Source organism: Rattus rattus, chromosome 16 (assembly GCF_011064425.1).
Source record: "Rattus rattus isolate New Zealand chromosome 16, Rrattus_CSIRO_v1, whole genome shotgun sequence".
Classification (NCBI taxonomy): domain Eukaryota; kingdom Metazoa; phylum Chordata; class Mammalia; order Rodentia; family Muridae; genus Rattus; species Rattus rattus.
Window position 1 is genome coordinate 31,655,242 of NC_046169.1, and position 20,082 is coordinate 31,675,323.

General features: G+C 49.2%; 1 protein-coding gene across 1 annotated transcript; it reads right to left on the reverse strand.

Annotated features, from left to right (window-relative positions):
• Positions 1–290: 290 nt before the first annotated feature.
• Ppp1cc (protein phosphatase 1 catalytic subunit gamma) lies at positions 291–17,427 on the reverse strand. The gene is made up of 8 exons (XM_032886389.1): positions 17,095–17,427; positions 6,952–7,083; positions 6,088–6,318; positions 3,577–3,681; positions 2,600–2,823; positions 2,272–2,406; positions 1,468–1,528; positions 291–587 (listed from the first exon to the last, which is right to left on the reverse strand). Exons 1-8 carry the CDS (start codon positions 17,147–17,149, stop codon positions 517–519), a joined length of 1,014 nt encoding a protein of 337 aa, XP_032742280.1. The 5' UTR covers positions 17,150–17,427; the 3' UTR covers positions 291–516.
• Between the last annotated feature and the right edge of the window lie 2,655 nt (positions 17,428–20,082).

The window sequence follows — 20,082 nt, forward strand, 5'->3', positions numbered from 1 at the left end:
AACTCCACATTATCTTCTCTGCTCAGGATCCCGTGACGGAATGCCAACCATCACTGTGGGCTGACGCCCTTCGTGGCCTCTGACCTAATCAATGGCTCAGATTTCTCTTCCTCCCGCGAAGTTTACAGAACCTCAGGTTCAAGCTGAAGGAAGCGTGCTGGAAGGGGAGTGCCTAGGAAGACAGCCCCCTCCTTCCAGGCCACACAGCTAAGAGCCAAGCCCCTCCCAAACCACGTGCATATAAAAAGACAGAAATGGACTCAGTGGCCGATGACAGACAGACATACACGGACAGGTTAACAAGCTCGCATTTAATAAGTCTGAAATCATTCTTAGCACATGGCATTGTACACGGGCATCTGTGGAAACAGATTCATTTTAACAGGTCGTAGTTTAAAAAAGTCATAGATACTGTGAGTTCTGTATAAACCGGTGGACGGCAAGTTAGTTCCTTTTGATTTATAAGCCTCAATGTCACTGCAGAATAAAGAATGTAGCCAAAGAAAGCATTATCGGTCACTCATATAGGACAGTGTTGTTTCTATAATTTGAAGCTTTCTGAATGGACGGGTTCAGGCCTGATCCAACTGTAAAAAGATTACTCAGTGAATAGACTATATGGGCACTGTACAATGTCTCATTAACTTCCACCATTAATAGCTTACCCAGCACTACATCACTATTGCTAGTTAAAATAACCTGCTTCTTTCTGAGTCCCCACGGAGGCGGCCTGTGCACGCAGCCTTGGTGCCCTGGCCACCTCATGTCCAGGGTGTGCCAATACAGTCCAACAGAAACTTTGGCTTTAGGAAGGAATCACAGACATTGAAAAGAATGGCTTTAATCGTCAGTTAAGTGTGCAGTGGGAGGGAGTGTGCTTCAGACAGCCTGGGCAGTGTGGGTGGCAGGGTGGCAGGTTGCTCCTGCTGCCACAGCTGCAGACACTAGTTTGTACAGGATGAGACAGTGAGGGAAAGCAGTCCCTGTCAAACAAACTTGGAAAAACTGTTCACAGTGGTTTGTATCAACAGAATGCATTTATGACAATTACATGTACAGACTCACGCACCCTAGGGCTCTCTTTATATCCTAAAGAAAACAAGCATTTACATTATTCATGATTCATACTAAATTTAAAAAAAAGATCAATTGTACACTTTCCCCTCGGACAGGATAAACTGCCAAGGTGTACAGCTTAACACCATCATCAGAGCTGTCCACAAAGGGAACAGAGGTTAAAAACAAACAAAACAAACCGCTTTCTTGAGAATGAATGCTTCACTTGCTGCTATAACCAGCAAGTGCCAGCAATAATCAAAATGGAGAAGGGAGGGCCCGACAGGTCTACCTGGGCAAGCTGACCAGCACACATCACAGTTTAAAAAGGAAGGTTATGTACGCTATGTTACAAGTCCCACTAGGCAGTGTCAAGTGACATCTATTTCTTTGCTTGCTTTGTGATCATACCCCGTGGCGGTGTGACAGGTCTCGTGGCGTTGGGCTTCTTTTTCTCTGCAGGCTTTAAAATCTGAGAAGAGGAAAGAACCAAGAACCTTAGGAGCCATACCTGGACCTCAGCCTTGTTCAGAGCTCCCATCCCGAGGTTCTGTCTGATGCTGCCCCAGTGCTGAAAGCCCCTCTAGGACATCACTGACCCAACTGGCACCTGGGCACTGCAGCGGAGACGCGCCTGACGCACAGGCAGAACGTGTGACCTGGACAACAGTGTCTGCCTGGACAACGTGACAAACTCAAGCCTACAACTCCCCTCAGCCTTGAAGCTCCGTGGAAGGCACTGAGGTTTGCAGTCTCTGGGGACTGCTGAGGCCTGCCCTGGGACTTCCACGGCTGCACTAACATTTCCAACTGTGTGAGCAGTGGATCAAGCCCGCTCACTCTGGGGAGGGAATGTGAGAACCGGAGCACAAGCAGACACGTTGGCACCTGAGAGGCAGAGGCAAGTGACTCTCTCTGCGTTCAAGGCCAACCTGGTCTTCAGGTGAGTCCCAGGACAGCCAGGGCCACCCCAACTCCCTCCTCTCAACAAAAGCACTGACTAAAGCTGCAACACATTGCTTGTTTTCACCCACTAAGAATTCAATTACACTAAGTCAATGCCGGGAAAACGGCCCTGTTTCCTTTCTTAAGAATTCTTGAGCCCACACATTACTCCTATGGGACAAATGTGCTACTGAAGAAGAATGGGCAGCCTGCTCAGGAAACGACAGGAAGAACTTCCTCGGGAGGTCAGCAAAGCTGCTGCAGTCTCACCTGGAAGGAGCACATGAGGGTCTCATCCACACTCATCATGGCGCCCGCATTGTCAAACTCGCCACAGTAGTTGGGTGCAGAAAACAGAGTGACTAACTGCCTCTTTGCAAAAAACTCATATCCATCTTCAACCACCTGTGGAGAGACAGCGTCAGTGTGAGCAGCTGAAGCCTGAGCCGCTCCATTCTCCTTCCCCACTGAGCTTGGCCTCCTGCGGCTCTCCCCAGAGGCACACTGTGTGGCAAGCCATACCTACCCACCAAAATCAACAAGGAGAATCTGCTCACACACATGCTCTAAGTGTACATGTAAAATTCAAAATCAATACCTGATGGGCTCTACATATAAGATCCAAATCATGCTTATGGAGAAATTTTGCAACCACTTCTGCACCAAATGTGAAGGACACTCCTCTGTCATTTTCACCCCAGCCTAAGACATCTTTATCGGGGTCAGACCACAAAAGATCACAAAGAAGACCTTGATCTGGTACATCAGTTGGTCTCATAATTCGCCGAATCTGCTCCATAGATTGAAGATCTGGTGATAAACCTATTCAACGAGAAAGGAAAACCCCTAAAGCACAAACGGCATGGGCACGAGCATGCGGCCAGCCCCTCCTGCTGCAGAGGCTGGTGCTGCCTCGCTGCGCTGCCGTGACATCTATGGGTTTTTTATTTGGTTTTAGGGGAAATAATGCAGGAAAAGTACTGTACTGATGTTGAAGTGCAGGGCAGAGACACTACTCACCTCAACACAGAGCCCTGCAACACCCAGCCACTGCATCCACACTTCTCCCAACAGAAGGCAGCAAGGAAAACACACAGGGCAGGCACCACCCTGACCAACTGCAGTGGCTGGGCACAGGGACAACGTGCCCAGCTGTGAGGCAGCTCCCGTCTGTTGTCTGAGCAGCCAGAGTCCCTTTCTCTCTGTGCCCATCCACCAGAGCGGGGACCACACCACACACACTCTATGGTTCTTGGATAGCTGCTTCATTTCCAGTGCCACCTCCTTTACTACCACACAGCACAGCCATGGAGCCATGCTTTTGGAAAGACCCCACCCCCACTCCCCAGAAGGGTTCAGGCAAACACACGGCTGAGCAGATGCACCAGGGCTCGTTCTGTATTTAAGGTCACAGTCGATTCCCAACCTAGAACCCATTTCCCTCGGCTTGACCCACATGACCTGGCTGTGTCACTGTGAACAGGCCTTAGTGCAACAGTGGCCCAGCCAAAGCCATCATTGCCCAGTTGACTTTCCAGAAGCAGGGGAAGCTGCACAGGTGAAGGAGCCACATACCTCCATGACAGCAGAATATCTTCTCGTCCACGATGGCTGCTATCGGTAAGCAGTTAAAACAGTCTGTGAACGTTTTCCACAGCTTAATGTTGTATCTTCTCTTACCTGTGAGAATGCAGACGGTCACCCCACTGTTCTTCACACCTTTCAAGTAACTCAAACATGCTGGTCCCCACAGGCCCTACAGCCTCAGGGGTCTAGGACACAGGACTCATCTAGAAGCAACCAAAATACGTTCCCACAGAGTTCTAGACAGGGGCACACCTCAGTTTGCCACAATTAGTGGGCAGTGCCCAATCTATTTGAAGCCTCATTTGTTCTGTCTAATCTTGACCTTGAGGAAACTTGTGACTTCTGAAGGCAACCGCCACCAAATCCTCAAGGTCTGTCACCTCTTTCTTCCTGCAGGGGCCTGAGCTCTGAAGCTTCCTGCAACCAGACAGAAGCCCCACTCCAACTCCAAGAGGTCCAAGTGTTCAGTCCTAACACACAGTCTGCACTCAGTACACTCCCTTGAGCACCAGGGCTATAACAGGGTGTCAGAATGTGTCCCCTTTAAAACCACTGTATAAAAATTACTGTTTGAGTCACAACTCACTCATAAGCCATAGCAACTACCAAATTCTCTTTAATTGGTCAAGGACTGTGCATGCTGGGGAGCCTCTGTCTCCTGGGCCACCCCACACTCACGTACCACCATGTTGTGTTTGTCCCTACACTAAGACTCTATCTTCTTTACCAGAGGATACAGGGCCTTGGAGAGCAACAGCCTTCTTAAGCCATGCCTTTCAAGCTGGGCAGACCTGACCCCACCCCCACCCCCCAAGCACTCAGATCACCATTCCCTGTAAAAGCTTGCATTTCAGCTCTGAGGAGGTCACAGATTCCCTTGATAATTCTGGAAACTTCAATGAACAGAGCCAACAACCTCCAATTACCAATAGCTAATGGTAATAACATCAATGCAGAAACTGAGGCCAGATGGCCTTGACTCCATTCCAAAATCCATCTGGTCCTGTCTCATTCTCTGCTGAACCAGTGTCTGGACAGTCACTCATGCCTTTCTTTCCTGAAGGCTGGATTAAGGCTCTGTGTGTGAGCTGAGAAGACTCCATGCTGACTACCCAAGCACTCCCTGCCGCAGTCTAGGACACATGGGCAGCCCTAACTACAAGCTCCTGCATGTGTGTGTACATTAGCAAGTGCTAAGCCAACGAACTCGTAAGCACCTGCCACCCCAGCCCAAGCCCTTTCCCGGCAGAAACAGCCCGGAAGACAGTGCAGCCAAAGTCTCAAAACTTGTGACATTTTATGTTTATATGAAGTAACACAAGCCCTCCACCAAGCCAGTTTGCTCTTTTCACACCAAATTCTTTCTAAGGCTTTGGAAGCATTTTTCTCGATGATGAACTCAAGAGCACAGCTTCACTAGACAATCCAGAGCTGTGTGGGGTGGGCAGCTGACACCCCCATCCCAGGTCAGGAAGCTACAACTGGGACCACGGCTAAGGTCAACACGGGCTACTCAGCAAGAACATTTCAGAAAAAAAGTAACGTGAGATAACCCCAAATATGAGAATATGCACAAAGTATTATTTTAAAAATAAAACTGGGGGGAGAGATGGCTCAGCGGTTAAGAGCACTGACTGCTCCCCCAGAGGTCCTGAGTTCAATTCCCAGCAACCACATGGTGGCTCACAGCCATCTGTAATGGGATCCGTTGCCCTCTTCTGGTGACATCACATACATGAAATAAATCTTAAAAAAAAAACAACAAAAAAACAAACAAACAAAAAAAAAAAATCCTGGAAGGATGGATGGATGAATGGACAGATGGATGGACGGGTGGATGGATGGACGGATGGATGGATGGGTGGATGGATGGCAGGCAAAGCTGGGGAACGGTGCAGTAGCGGAGGAGGTAGGATGCTCGAGGTGCCAGCGTGGCAGCACCAGTCTAGGTGGAGACAGCACGAGAGACAGAGACTCCGGCTCCTCCATCCTTGCATTCAACACCAAAGACAGACTCGAAATGAAAATGTAGGCTTTAAAGCATCTTTCTCCATTATGCTTATCCCAGAAAAGTTGATGTCCCTTTCCTAAATATAGCTGCACTACAGGAAAACCACACCGTCCATTTCAAAAACAAATCGTTTCATTGCAGGGTCCCACCCACAGACAAGGCTGGGCAGAGCAGACCAGCACTGCCTGCGGCTGTGGCCCTGCTCTCGATTCCCAGGCCACTGACCCGCAGGCTTCCAACAGATGTGCTATGTGGAACCAATCTAATCAGAGCTGTGCAAAGCAGAGCAAATGGAGCCAACAGGCTCTCGGAACTGCACTAAGAGCGTGTGCGCCGCCAAGACTCTTCCCCTCCAGCCCCATCAGCACCCATGCAGGCAGCAGCCCCTAAAGCCAGGACATGAGCAGGAGTGCCGCAGCAGCTCTGACTCTCACAGGCCTGCCGCCCACTGCCTTCCAGCCCCTCCTCCTCAGAGGCAAAGTACTTACACTCATCATAAAATCCGTAGATTCTATTGATGCTGGCACACTCATGGTTCCCTCTAAGAAGAAAAAAGTTCTCCGGATACTTGATTTTGTAGGCCAGCAAGAGGCAGATCGTCTCTAGTGACTGTTTGCCCCTGTCCACATAGTCCCCGAGAAACAAATAGTTGCTTTCTGGAGGAAAGCCACCGTATTCAAACAGACGGAGCAAATCATAGTACTGCCCGTGGATGTCACCTGGAGATGAGAACATCAGTGTCACCGTCCGCACTGCTGAACCCACAGACAGAACCTTGGCAAGACACCTTTCAAACATTCACTGCATACACAAACATTCACAGTGGCTGCTAACAAGTGCACAGCCAACACTAATTTCCCAGCTGGTAGCATATTTAGTTCAACCGACCATGTTAAATGCACAGGTCCAGAGCTCCCCCCAGACACAACTCATTACTTTATTGTGTGGTAAAGAGTATCTTGTCTGACCTGCTTCCTGCCAAGTACTGTGGTTCCCTCTGAGATCACGGAGACCTCAGCTCAGCTTCAGGTACTTAGGTCAGCACATCCTCTGTGAGTGTCCAGCGACTGGCCCCCTCACAATGCTTGCATTCAAGACACCACCTTGGCCATGGCCTTTCAACTTCTGCGAGGTCAAAGCCAAGGCCACCTCACTCTAAACATACATGGTTTACCCTGAGTCAGAGATGCAATGCATACCCACCTAGACTGAGGACGGCCGGAACCTGTCCTACAGCAGAGCAAGCCAAACTAGACCAGACCACCCCACGCACCCACAATGGCCATAATCCTTCCGAGAGCATCAAAGGCCATCAGTGTGCCCTCAGCTGAGTGATGGAGTACCACACTCACCACATATCTTGAGTGGTGCTTCAAGTTCTAAAAGGATAGGCTGACTGAGGAAGATCTCCCGAGACTTCAAGCACAGTCCCCGGATTTCATTCTCCTGGAGCTGGACATTCTTGCCTGGCTTGGACCCTCTCACTGTGGAAAGAAATAGCAGTCAGGACAGAGTTTCACATAGAAATGTTCAATTCAGGACAGCAGTGGCTAAGAGCAGTTTACACCCACAGCAAGCAGCTAATTACTGACTGTAGCTCCTGGCCTTGTCTGGCACCTGTACTCAAATGCACACCCATACACATAACAAAAATGAATCTTTAAAAAAAGAAAAAAAGATGGTAACTTGAGAAGAGGGGAGTGGTGTGACTAATTTAAATCTTTCCTTTCCCACAATAAATACCTGATAGATAGGAGCTGGCCAAATGTGACTGAAATCAGTATTCTGGCTGGCCTGTGAAAACGTCAGAAGTTGTATACTTCATGCCAAGTTAGACTCCTTTACAGCAGCCTCAAGGTCACCCTGACCCTGCCAGTGTTCCCTGGACACCATACTCCTACCCTGTACCAAGACTACAGTGCCTTCTGCTTCCAAGCCTCTCTACTTTTAGACTGAACTCAAGCTTGTAGTAGGAAAGGCCACAGTCGTGTCACCAAATCTGTCCTCACAAAGTCCAGAGCATGTGTCCGTCAATGGTTTCTCAGGACCAAGTGTAGCTGCGTGATCTCTAACGTATGCAGTCTGCACTTCACTTTAAAATGCTGCAGAGTTCATGGTTAAGAGCATTGACCCAGGTTTGACTCCAACAGCCACGTGTCATGTCACAACTGTACCTCCAATACCTTACAATACAAACATGTACCGCACTAACATACATGCAGGCCAAACTACCACATAGGTACATTAATTGAGAAATGCCTTAGAAGCTAGGTAGAGGGTTGAGTTGATAAAAAGCTTGCCTTGCAAGCACTAGAACTTAGGTCTAAGTCCCACAGCTCACAGAGAAGGGGTGGGGAGCCAGGCTGGATGGCTCACACCTAGAATCCCAGTGCTGGAGAGCAATGTCTATCAAAACAGACAGATCTGGGAAGCCAACCAGTCAGCCCAACCTACCAGGAGAGGCAGTGAGAAATCCTCGCTAAAGGAAGGAGAAAGAAAGCCAAACCACTCTTGCAGAATGAATGATACACCCCGAGGTTATCCTCTGGAATCCACATATAAAACATAATACCAGGGGCTGGAGAGATGGCTCAGCGGTTAAGAGCACTGACTACTCTTCCAGAGGTCCTGAGTTCAATCCCAGCAACCACATGGTGGCTCACACAACCATCTGTAATGGGGATCTGATGCCCTCTTCTGGTGTGTCTGAAGACAGCTACAGTGTACTCATATATAATAAATAAATACATCTTTTAAACACACACACACACACACAGAATACCAGCCCCTTATGCATAGGGTTAGGGTTATTCTAGTGTGCAGTGTGAACTTGCACTACTAATGCCAGTGCCTGTGAAGTTAAAGGCCCCCCAGGCATCCAAGTAGAACAACTCCTAGCCCAGTACCAGTCATGGTAACCCGTGAGTCCAGAGTCAGTCCTGAGCTCTGTTCATCGCCTCATTAAGCTCTGGCCACAGCCCACTCTCCTCAGGAGGCGAGGGTGACAGCAGTGGAGACATCTGTGTGGGTTCCGGTTACAAGAGATCAGATAATCATTATGCAGACTGAAGAACAACTCCAACTGCCAGGGAGCTCAACTCTTTCCAGTTCTCAAGTGGCAGCTTCTGGAAACGGCTGCTACAGGCCCTGCTTGCTGCATGTGTGGTTGGCACAGGGACCTGATCACTCAGTGTGCTAGATTCTGAGTCTCTGCTTTTTAGTACAGAAGACTAATGAAGCAGGCATTTGAGTTCAATAGAGCCAGGCTAAGCAGCCCATTTAAGACTGCATCTGTCTACTATAAACCAGTCCACAGATTTGCTTTTAGCAGAATCCTAAACCTGACTAGCTTAAATTTTAATTGCAGGCTTTGTCATCAAATCATCTGTCCTGACAGCTAGGTAACAGTAGAAAGTCTAAGGGTTTATATAGCTTTTGATCCTGCAGGAGAGCGATGGCACTCCCAAGAGAGGCCAGCTATACTGAGCAGAGTCCACTCAAGGCTGCAAGGCTGCACCCATGCTTGGAAACCAGAGCCTCAGGGAAGCTGGCCTTCAGCCTGTACTGACAGAGACACCCCCGCTTCTCTGAAGGAACAAGTTGATCAGGAACGGAATAGTGTGCAAAGTAGTATTAGTTTTTCAGTGAAAAATAAGAAGACAGAAAAGGATAAGAAGAAAAGGATGTGCTCTCACAGCAGGAAGAGACATGGGGGGGGGATGGATTCCTTAGGTGCACCTTCTGCCCCCAAATACAACTGGGCTATAAGACAAAAGATGCACACACTGGGAATTGACATCATCAGGTATGCTGTCTTTCCTCTACTTCATTCTTTGCCTAGAGAACTGTCAAGGATCCTGTATCTCCCTTCAAGTACTGGGGTAACAGACACCTTAGAAAATAGGTTTTGAGCCTGGCAGTAATGGCACATGCCTTTAATCCCAGCACTTGGGGTTCCAAGATAGCTTGATCTATAGAGAGAGTTCCAGGACAGCCAGGGGTAGAGAGAAACCCTGATTCAAATAAACCAAACCAAACCAACCAACCAACCAAACAAACAAACAAACAAAAAAAAAAAGCTTCTGGTGGGGTTAAATACAGTCCTTGTTTCTTCAGCAATTTTTACAGACTAAACCATCTTCCTTCCCCTGTCCTACCCTTAAATTTTACGGGGGTTGGGGTTGAGGGTGAACAGGTCAGAGGACAAAGTTGTGGGGCGGTTCTCTTCTTCCACCCGTTTGCCCATTCCAGAAATTAGACTCAGAGCTCCAGGCTTATGTAGCACGTACCCACTGAACCCTCACCAGTCCCTTGTGAGGCTATGTAGCCCAGGCTAAGCAGGCATGACCAATTTTGAGATGGAGGTAGCCCAGCAGTAAGTCTTCAGAGAACGCAGTTTGAATAGCAGCTAGGCAACAAGGCTTTCCTTTGCACCAGAGCCAGACAAGACAAGAAGCACTCAGACAGGAGGAGAGATGGGAGTATCCTGCCTCACTGGCCAGAAACCTGGGCAGGCTGCCCAGGAAGAGACTTATTTTTGGTTAGAAGGGAACTCCTGGAAGCTTCTGGTTCCAACAGGAATTTTCTTCAGGGGAGCTCTACACTTGTGCATGAGTGGCCCATTCTTGTGTCTTTAATTAGAATCTCCGTATCTGGCTTCTGGTACAGCCCACAGGCTTGCTTTGTTACATACATACATACAGGGTTCTACTGAAGAAAGCCGGTGTTGCTAATATTCCTTGGTTCTGAAAGCATCTACTACCATTTTTTGGACAGTTTGAGTTCAATTTTTTTATTTTTATTTTTTTAAAGATTTTTGATCTATGTAGCCCTGGCCAGTCTTCAACTCAGGGATCTGCCTGCCTCTTCAGTAATAAGATTAAAGGTTTATGTTACTACAACCAGATGTTTTTGACAGTGGATCTCACTATGTAGCCGAGGTTAACTCTGAAATTCATGATCCTCCTGCAGCCTAGCTGAACAACCCGTCTATGTGGCATCCACTGACACAGCACATTCCACAGCTGGAGGCAACTGCTCACCCTTCCTTCAGGAGCGACCCAGACTGCTCAACTGAGGCTGTCCTCTTCCCCAAGGATACATTACACTTCCTCACTGCTGCTAACTCCTGAGTGCCAACTGGCTCCAACTGTCACTCAGGTCGGCCTGCTCATCAGAACCAATGCATCAAGTCTGTACCCATCTTTCCTGCTGACTTTTTTCTTTCTTTCTTTCTTTTTTTTTTTCCGGAGCTGGGGACCGAACCCAGGGCCTTGTGCTTGCTAGGCAAGTGCTCTACCACTGAGCTAAATCCCCAACCCCCCTGCTGACTTTTGAGACAGAGAGAGGTAGGTGGAGTTTGAGGCCAGCCTGGTCTACGGATGGAGTTCCAGGACAGCCAGGGATATACAGAAAACCCTGTTTCAAAATCCAGGGGTGGGTGCAGGGGGTGAAGCTGGGAATGGGTTAAAACATGCACAGGACCACAGGCTTCGCCAGTGAGCACTGGATAGTCTGAAAGCTGCCCAATCAGCAAGGTCTGCTTTAGCTCAGTGTCGAGCAAGATAACCCTTTCTCACAGCTAACGAACAGCAACAGCTACTGTCTGCCATGGCCCCTACTGTTGCTGGTCAGCCTGCTGTTCCCAGCCTAGAAAAGGGACGGGTAGGCATGCCCATAGCTAACAGCCAAGGCTGTTCTGTAGAAACTGCGCTTACGTGGAACATCACTAACATCAGGAAGTACATCAGAGAAGTTTCACCAAAAACCCCACTGACAACAAACCCAAAGCTTATAAACCCTGAGACTAACCAGGCTGCTGCTGTTTGCAGGCCTAGTACCTCTCCAGACAGCAGTGACCTTCCACAGCCTAGCAACAAGCAAGACTGCATTACAGGAGGGAGACTAGGAGACTGCATACAGAGGGATAGAAAAGCCTCCACAGGGTTGGTAGAACCCTTAGGGCCCATCACACACCAAGCCCGGGGGTTCCGCCCCAGCATAAAACTGGGCATGTTACCAAGAGGATCAGAAGTTCAAGGGCCTTCTCATCTACATAGACCTGTCCCAGCTAGCCTAGGCCAGGAAACTCCATCTCAATTAAAAAATAATCAGATAAAAAAGGAGAATAGGACAAAAAAAAAAAAAAAAAAAAAAAAGATAGGACAAAACACCAGATGAATTACAATGCGATTTGGAACCGAGCGTTGCCCACACAGGAGCAAGTCTGCAGCTCTTGCTGTCTGAAGACCGCCTGAGTCACCACCAGCCACACATACCCAGTGTTCATCCCAGGCAGGCAGATCTGAGTACAAGGCCAGCCTTTTCTACAAAGCGAGAGCCCTTAAAAATAAATAAATAAAATTAAAAACGTACCTTAAAAACATGTAGAAAAAGATCTTTTTTTTTTCTTTTTCTTTTTTTTCGGAGCTGGGGACCGAACCCAGGGCCTTGCGTTTGCTAGGCAAGCGCTCTATCACTGAGATAAATCCCCAACCCCGAAAAAGATCTTTTTTTTTAAAAAAAAAAGATTGATTGATTGATTGATTGATTTATTGTGTGTGTGAGAGTACACTGTCGCTGACTTCAGACATGCCCATTACAGATGGTTGTGAGCCACCATGTGGTTGCTGGGAATTGAACTCAGGACCTCTGAAGAGCAGATGGTGCTCTTTACCGCTGAGCCATTTCTCCAGTCCCGTAGAAAAAGATCTTAAACCAAACTTAGTACTTGCCATACGGTATACTTTCTTGCAAACAACCAAGTATTTTCTACAAAATATGTAAACTAAAGAAACCTTTCAAGAACCCCCTTTCCTCTCAACAGCAAAAAACCATGGCTCTACCTCACTGTCTGTCTCACACCCCCTCCTCCACCTGGCTGGGGACTGCGCCGCCATGCACACTCTGGACTTTAAGGATGACACTGATTTCCTCTACGTGGGCAGCCAGGATGTGGCTAAAAAGCTCCAACCAAAAAATATCCCAAGGACACATCTAGTCTTCTATGATGAACACTAATTAAATTTGATCACAGTGTGTTTTGTTTAAGTCAGACTCTGGACTGTCACCCTACAACCTATTACTCAGTAGTGGGAGACAGGAGGATAAAGAGTTCAAGGTCATTCCCAGCCATGTAGGAATTCGAAGGCAGCATGAGAATCTGTCTTGAAAGAAAATTGTTCCCCAGCTGAACACATCTTAGCACCAGTGCCTTGCACACTGGACCCTATCTATGTGCTTCTATTTCCTGTAGGTCCTAAAAATACACCCTTCGAAGGCAAGGATGTCAGTAACCCGGACACAGAGGTGGGAAACATCATCAGAAGGCAGTACCCTGCCTTCACACTCTTGACACAACTGTGACCTCAAGACTGAAGACCAAAATTCATTCCAGAATTATACAGCTCAAGGAAATGGGATTTGCCTTACTTCAAGTATCCTGTGGGGCTTCCTCAGTTATGAGGCAGTTCCCATCTGACCTTTCTCCCCTCATATTTAGGCCGTGCGGTATGCCACAAAACCCAGCATAAATCAAAGCAGTGAAACACACTCACACACACACACACTTCCCTCAGACATTAAAGTGTACTGACCACCCCTAACCCACTCCCTATGGCCCTTACACCTGCCTTCTTTGAGAGCTGGCTGGCTGCATCCCGCCTGCCTAGTCAGTCCTGCAGCCCAGCCTTGTATAAGCAAAGGGCAGTGAAGGCTCTGGGAGTCATACTTGGGGTGGGGGTATGGTTTCTGTATGTAGCCCTGGCTGTCCTTGAACTAGCTCTATAAATCACCCTGCCTCTGCCTCCAAAGGCTTATGCCACCAATGCCCCGCCCAAATTAGAATTTTTTAAGACTCCCACACCTACAGATCCAGGAGAGGGAGGGTCCTGCTCTGCCTGCCAGGTGAAGTATGGGGACATACGCCTATCCACGCAGAGGGAGGGCAGGATGCCCCTTATTAATGATCCTGCTGTGTGTCCTCTGCTCAGTTTAGGGATTGCTTTAAGACCATCCTCACTTAAATCTTTCATTTAGGCCCTTGGCTTTCTAGAAACTCTAGAGCAGGAGCACTGAAAAGCCACATGCACAAGCGACTTAAGAGAATGGTGGGCCTTCAGAGGGATGAGAGCTGGCAAGCACTCTGTATTAGCAGAGCCACTTCCCAGCCTACACTGACAATGGCTTTCCTTTACACAAACATCCTTCTTGCACACTACCATGTGAACAAACTAAAATCATGTGCTAGTCAAGAAGAAACGCTACAAGTTTCATGAAGAAAACACCCCAATTCCCATTTTCCCACCAAAATAGCAGAGCAGGGTGCTAAGTTCACACACAGCTCGTCTGTCTTCTGTCTAAGTCCCTCTGCTCTCGCGTGTAGCTAACGGCGCTGAGGAGTGGCACACACCTGCAGGGTGACTGGCTCAGGGAAACACTACTGCATTTAGAGTGCTGCAAAGCTGTAGTGCTTATGAACCAAACCCTGTGTCCCGTCTGTCTCTGTAGTTGAGGCTTGCCTCTAAGAACTCATGTAGAAGCTAAGCTAGCCTTGACCTCCTGACTCTACCTAAGTGCCTGTGACTACAGGTCTATGCCAGGTCATGCCTTAGCCTGGGGTGGCCTAGCACTCATCTCTAAGTCAGACTGGCCTTTAACTCAGAGATCAAGCTGCCTCTGCTTCTCAGTGCTTCCATTAAAGGCATGTGTCACGATGCCCAGCTTAAAATGTATTCCTGTGTGTGTGTGTGTGTGTGTGTGTGTGTGTGTGTGTGTGTGTGTGTGTGTCTGACCCCGGTTCTGGAGTAACAAGCCTTGAGGCACCTGCTGAGTGCAGGAGCTGAGCTTGGATGGCCTGGGTGAGTAATGTACACTCTCATCCACACTAAGCCATCTCTCTAGACCTCAGCCTTTGGTTTGGTTTATGGGTTTTTTGTTTTGTTTTGTTTTTGAGAGGGTCTTATTACATATAGTTGACTGGTGTGGAATCTGGTATATAGACCAGACTGGCCTCCTAACTCTTACTTCTGGGATTAAAGGTGTGTGCTCAGTGTCGCCTTAATCTCTAAAAGACCCCTTCTCAACTACTTCATTCAGCCCTAAGTTTGGACAATCTTACGGAAGGGTTCCACGTATGAGCTCTTGCTACCCAGAGTCTGCCCTATGCTTTTTCATGCTCACACTCCAGTGTGGGGGTAAGCAAGCTGCCCTGACTGAAAGGTATCAATTACCAATATGGAGAAACACCGCTTCATCAGGTGACAAATCTTATCTCTCCCTTTCAGAATTAGGCCAGTAGCTCCTTTTATACCATCTTGTGTGTGTGTGCATGTGTGCAGCGCCACACTTGCTGGAGCAGGTGTGGATGGAGGGAAGGGAGAGGACAACCCTCCGGTTCTCTCCTGAATCTCATGTGGGTCCTGAAGATCAGATCGAGTCTTCAGAATTGAGGACAAGAGCCAAAACCCGCAGAGCCGTCTCTGGAGATAGTTTCTGAGGGCATTACAAAGAACATAATCCCATCATCCTCTGATCAGATCCCTGTGGCCTCTGTCAAGCACTTCCATAAGTAAGAAACACACACATGCACTACACAGCTAGTTACTCTCAATGTTATTTAAATGGTGGCTTACTCTGTTAAGTTCAACAGAAAAGAATAAACCAGACCAGACAAGATAGTACAGCTTTGAATGCTAGCACTCAGGAGGCAGAGGCAGGCGGATCTCTGAAATCCAGGCCAGCCTTTGGGACACAGCAATATCCAGTCTCAAAATTTAAAAAGTAACTAAGAAACTATGGGAAGCCAGGAGTGGTGAAAGCTTTTAATTCCAACACTGTGGACAGCTGAGACAGAGACCAGCCAGAAAACGGGGAGATGGGGGGTAGATGGTTGGGGGGTAGATGGTTGGGGGACTGAAGTGATGACGGTTCTTGGAGACAATCTGGGCTCCACTTCTAGTACCCATACGTGATAGCTCACGTCTACCTGTAACTTCAGTACCCAAGGACCCAATGCCCTTTTCTTCAGCATATGATGCACATACATACATGCAGGCAAATTCTTGCAAACAGAAAATGTTTTTTTTTAAAGAGGGAGAAAGGGAAGCTGATGAGATGGTTTAGTCAGTGGAAAGTCTGCCTTGCAAGCCTGACCGGCGTTTGATTCCCAGAATCCACACAAGAACAGGAGAGAACCCACTACACCCAACTGTCCTCTCAACCTCCTCATGTGTGCTATGGTCTGCCTGCATCCACACACATGTGTGCTGTGGTCCGCCTGCATCCCACACATTCCACAGGAAAAAACAAGTAAGTCAGGCTTAGTGGTCTATACAATTCTAGTACTTGGGAGGAGGCAGAAGGATCAGCGTTTAACGCCAGTTCTGACTCCTGAGACCCTGTATCTAGGAGGCATGGTGATACAGAAGATGCCATCAATGAGGAGGGGGAGGAAGAAAGATCTGTGAGATTTTGAGGCTAGCCTGGTCCACACATGGAGCTCCAGGATAACCAGGACTGGAGAGACCATGTCTCTATAAAACCAAAGCCAAGAAACCCTATCTAAACAAAACAGAACACAGCATTAGAGAAGGGGAAATGACCATTTAAAAAAAAAACAAAAACACACTTTTTGACTTTTCTTTCAGCGACTTGAAAACATCTACCACCAGAATTAGGCAGCTGTCCACCACTCCACCAATATTTTAGGCAAAAGCAGTGAAAGCAAGAAGGTTATTGGATTCCCCTTCTCCTTAGCTTTAGCAGATATGCTGTGGGATTTGTGAGGAGCAGGTTTTCAGACCTATGTAAAATCTGAATATCGAAAGTAGGAATCCACTGCAGAGCCGTCCCCCCGCCCCAGGTTGGACAAAAGGAAAGCTGTATTTTTAACCTTTACTAAACCACTGGACATTCTGTGTTCCCACAGGGTGAACGGTGGAAAGGTGGCAGGTTCTACCTCGGTCCTGGCTACCCGGGGTTTTAAACCTGATTGTTAACTGCATCCTTGGTCCAGCGAGGTCTTTTTGAAGTTTCTCTTGCGAAACACACTTCCAGGATAACAGCACCTACCTGGCAGGTGCTCGCTGAACGCAGCAGCGTCCCCCTGTCCTCAGGACAACAATCTGATGAGCAGAGAGCCACAGTCACCCGGGCTGGGTCCGTGTGCGGATGCACGTTCAAGGGGAAAGAGCACTGGAGGGAGGAGGATGGCTTTGGGGTGTGGGGGGGTTGGGGGAGGAAAATGAAGGAGACGGGCTCTCATCGCACTGGGACGTCGCCCTGCCAAGTCACACTGATGGGTCCTTGGACTCCGGATAATGAGAATGTGAAAGCAAGGGCAGGGGGGTGACAAAAAGGCAGGGTCCCCAGACCGGGAGGCGCTGTGTGCGCGCCCCAGATCCAAGCGGCTCCCGAGAAAGACCGGCCTCTACTGGGCCTGGTCCCCACCGGCCCAACCCGCCGCCCGCTCGCCCGCCCGCCCGCGCGCCGCTCACCTTCCAGCAGCCGTTGGATGATACTGTCGATGTTGAGTTTATCGATATCCGCCATCGCCGTCCCGCCGCCGACCCTCCCGCAGCGGCGCCGCCGGCTCGCGCCCGGGTCTCACTCGTCCTCCTTCTTCACGCCACGAGCCCCACGAGCGGTGGTGGCGGCGGCGGTGGCAGCAGCAGCCGCGGCGGGTCCCCCCCCCAGCCGCCCCGCTCCCGGCTTCCTCCTCCTCTCGCCACTGGAACCACGAGAAGAACAAAATGGCCGCCGACTCCTCAGGCCAGCCTCGGGCGGCGCACGGATGCGCGCGCGGGAGTGCAGCGGCCGGGCCGGGACTTCTTTACAGGCCCATAGGGCGCGCGGGAGGGGGCGGGGCCATCTGCAGGAGGGGGCGGGGTTTGGGCCCACGGGGGGCGGAGCCCGGGCAGAGACGGTTGAGCGACGCTGCAACAGCGCGCGGGATCCTTCCGCCAAACGGGCGGGGGAAATAGACCCCCCCGTGGCGGGAGAGTGAAGTTGCAAAGTTGGCGCGCGCGAGTTGGAGATGGGCATTGACCGGCGGCTACGCGCTGCGAGGGTCACCCTCTCCTCCCGGCTCTGCTGCTTTGAGACAGAAGTCGGTCGACCTGGCCCGGTGGGAACCCACTAGGGAGTCACCCCTCGGAACCAATCTGGGGTGGGGTTGCCCGTGGAGTACCCTAAAGAGGAGGAGGTTGGAGCGTTGGGGATTCAAATATTCTGGCTCATTGGTGAATAGGAAGAGCTAAATATACGGCTCCATGGTAAGAACTCTTGTCTAGTATGTGTGAGATCTTTGGTTCAAGCCCCAGCACTGGCAAGATTTAGTAATTCTGCAATAAAGCACCTAAGATCCAATATTTGGGGAAAAAAAGAAGACCCCAAGATAAGCCCAAAATGTTAATCCACCATGAGTAGCACATTATTTCGGTAATGTGTGTGCTTCTTGTGTGCATTTCTGCAATTTTACATTTTTAGAGAGAGGTTGGGAGAATTCTGTAAGGGATGCTATCTATCTTTCAAATTGTCTTCCTTGAACTCAGAAAGTTATATAATAACGGAGAGATTCCCCTGCATTTAGCCCGAGCTGGGTTGAATGAGCGCGCCGGAGCAGAGAAAATGGGAATTTGCACATTTCGCGCTAGGGACGCGGATGTTAGAGGCTGCTGTGCGCTCCAGGTTTCAGCACATTCAGCGGCTGCTTGCCTCTAGCTTCATCGACTTCCCAGGGCACCACTTCACCCGGGGGTCCCCAACTCTGCTGCCACGCAGGCTAGCTGCATATTGGAAGAAATGCACACCCATCTGACCCATTTATCTCTCCCAGTAGCACTCCAGAGTTTACAAAGTGCTCTCTCCCCCAGTCCCCACTCCAGTTCATCATGTTTCTCAAAGCAGGAAGGATCGGAAGACTCCTTTCCATGCATGCCTTGCGAGGTGGTTTCCCCATCTAGAGATTCATTTTCTGCAAGCTCTGTCTTCCCACGGCGCCGCATTATGGTGTGGGATGCACCCATCCAGATCTATCCAGATCTGTGCCCCTCTTCTCCTGCCGGCCCGCGGGCAGAGCAGTGGAACTTCAGGACTCGCCTCAGCTCCCCTCAGCCCTCGGCTCCACTTTGCCCACTCACCAACTCACTGTCCCAAGCTGTGGTTTTGCCCACCGTTACACAAATGGTCATTCGTAACCCCAAGGGGACCAGCTCACCGGGCATCTTGACATCCTGGAGTCGATGTCAGGCCTTGCTGTGACTATCTGTGGAGGTCAAAGTGGTCCGTCCTCACGGAGTTGTTTGGGATCGTGGACTCCTCCAGGGCAGGGTATCTTCCCCGGGACACCGTAGGGGCAGGGATATGTAAGCCAGATTCACTCGGGAGACATTTAGAGTGACTATTCTGGGTGGAGCAGGTTGAGTAAGACAGGGAAAGCCTTTCTTTCCCCGGGGAGATTCATTTAGTGGGATGGAGAGACAAACACACACCACCCTTCCTAGTATGAACCAGAAACTGTCTCAATGTGGAAGCTATCCGAACAGCTTTTCAGGTAAGGTGATAACCACCGTCTGCCAACCAGTTTGAGTTCCATCCCTGACACAGGTTGTCCCTCTGACCTCTGAGCAGACATACATACAAAATAAAATGTAAGGAAACATTTGACAAAAAAAAAAAAAAAAACAAACTACCTCAAAGCTGAGCACGGTTAGATATGGCTTTAATTCCAGCACCAGGGAGGCAGAGGTAGGCAGATCTTTGTGGGTTTGAGTCCAGTTCCAGGCTGGTCAAGACTGAGAGCGAAACCTTGTCTCAAACAAAACAAAATCAGCTCATGGCGTCCTTGGTACAAGCCTAGAGATGATATATTCCCATCGTTCCCATTTTACAGATAAAGTTAGGCACAGAGAGGCTGGGTTGTTTGCTGAAAGTCACACAGCGAAGTTCCAAGGGGCAGGACTAGAACTGGGGACAGCCTGAAACCACAGTCTTTTTTTTTTTTTTTTTTTTTTTTCCGGAGCGGGGGGCCGAACCCCGGGCCTTGCGCTCGCTAGGCAAGCACTCTACCGCTGAGCTAAATCCCCAACCCCACAGTCTTTTGTTTAATAAATCCTTTTATGCAGCCTTAGGAGCCCAGCAGACCTTGGCCCATATCGTGCGTCCTGGGGAAGCCAATGGAACGATCTAAATGTTTATGCCCACACCGCGTATCATAATTTTCTTTTTTTTTTTTAAAGATTTATTTATTATATATAAGTACACTGTAGCTGTCTTCAGACACACCAGAAGAGGGCATCAGATCTCATTACAGATGGTTGTGAGCCACCATGTGGTTGCTGGGATTTGAACTCAGAACCTCTGGAAGAGCAGTCAGTGCTCTTAACCACTAAGCCATCTCTCCAGCCCCCGTGTCATAATTTTCTAGATGCCAAATAGCAGGTATATATGTCACTCGGTCCATGTGGTGAGGGCTGAAGGAAAAT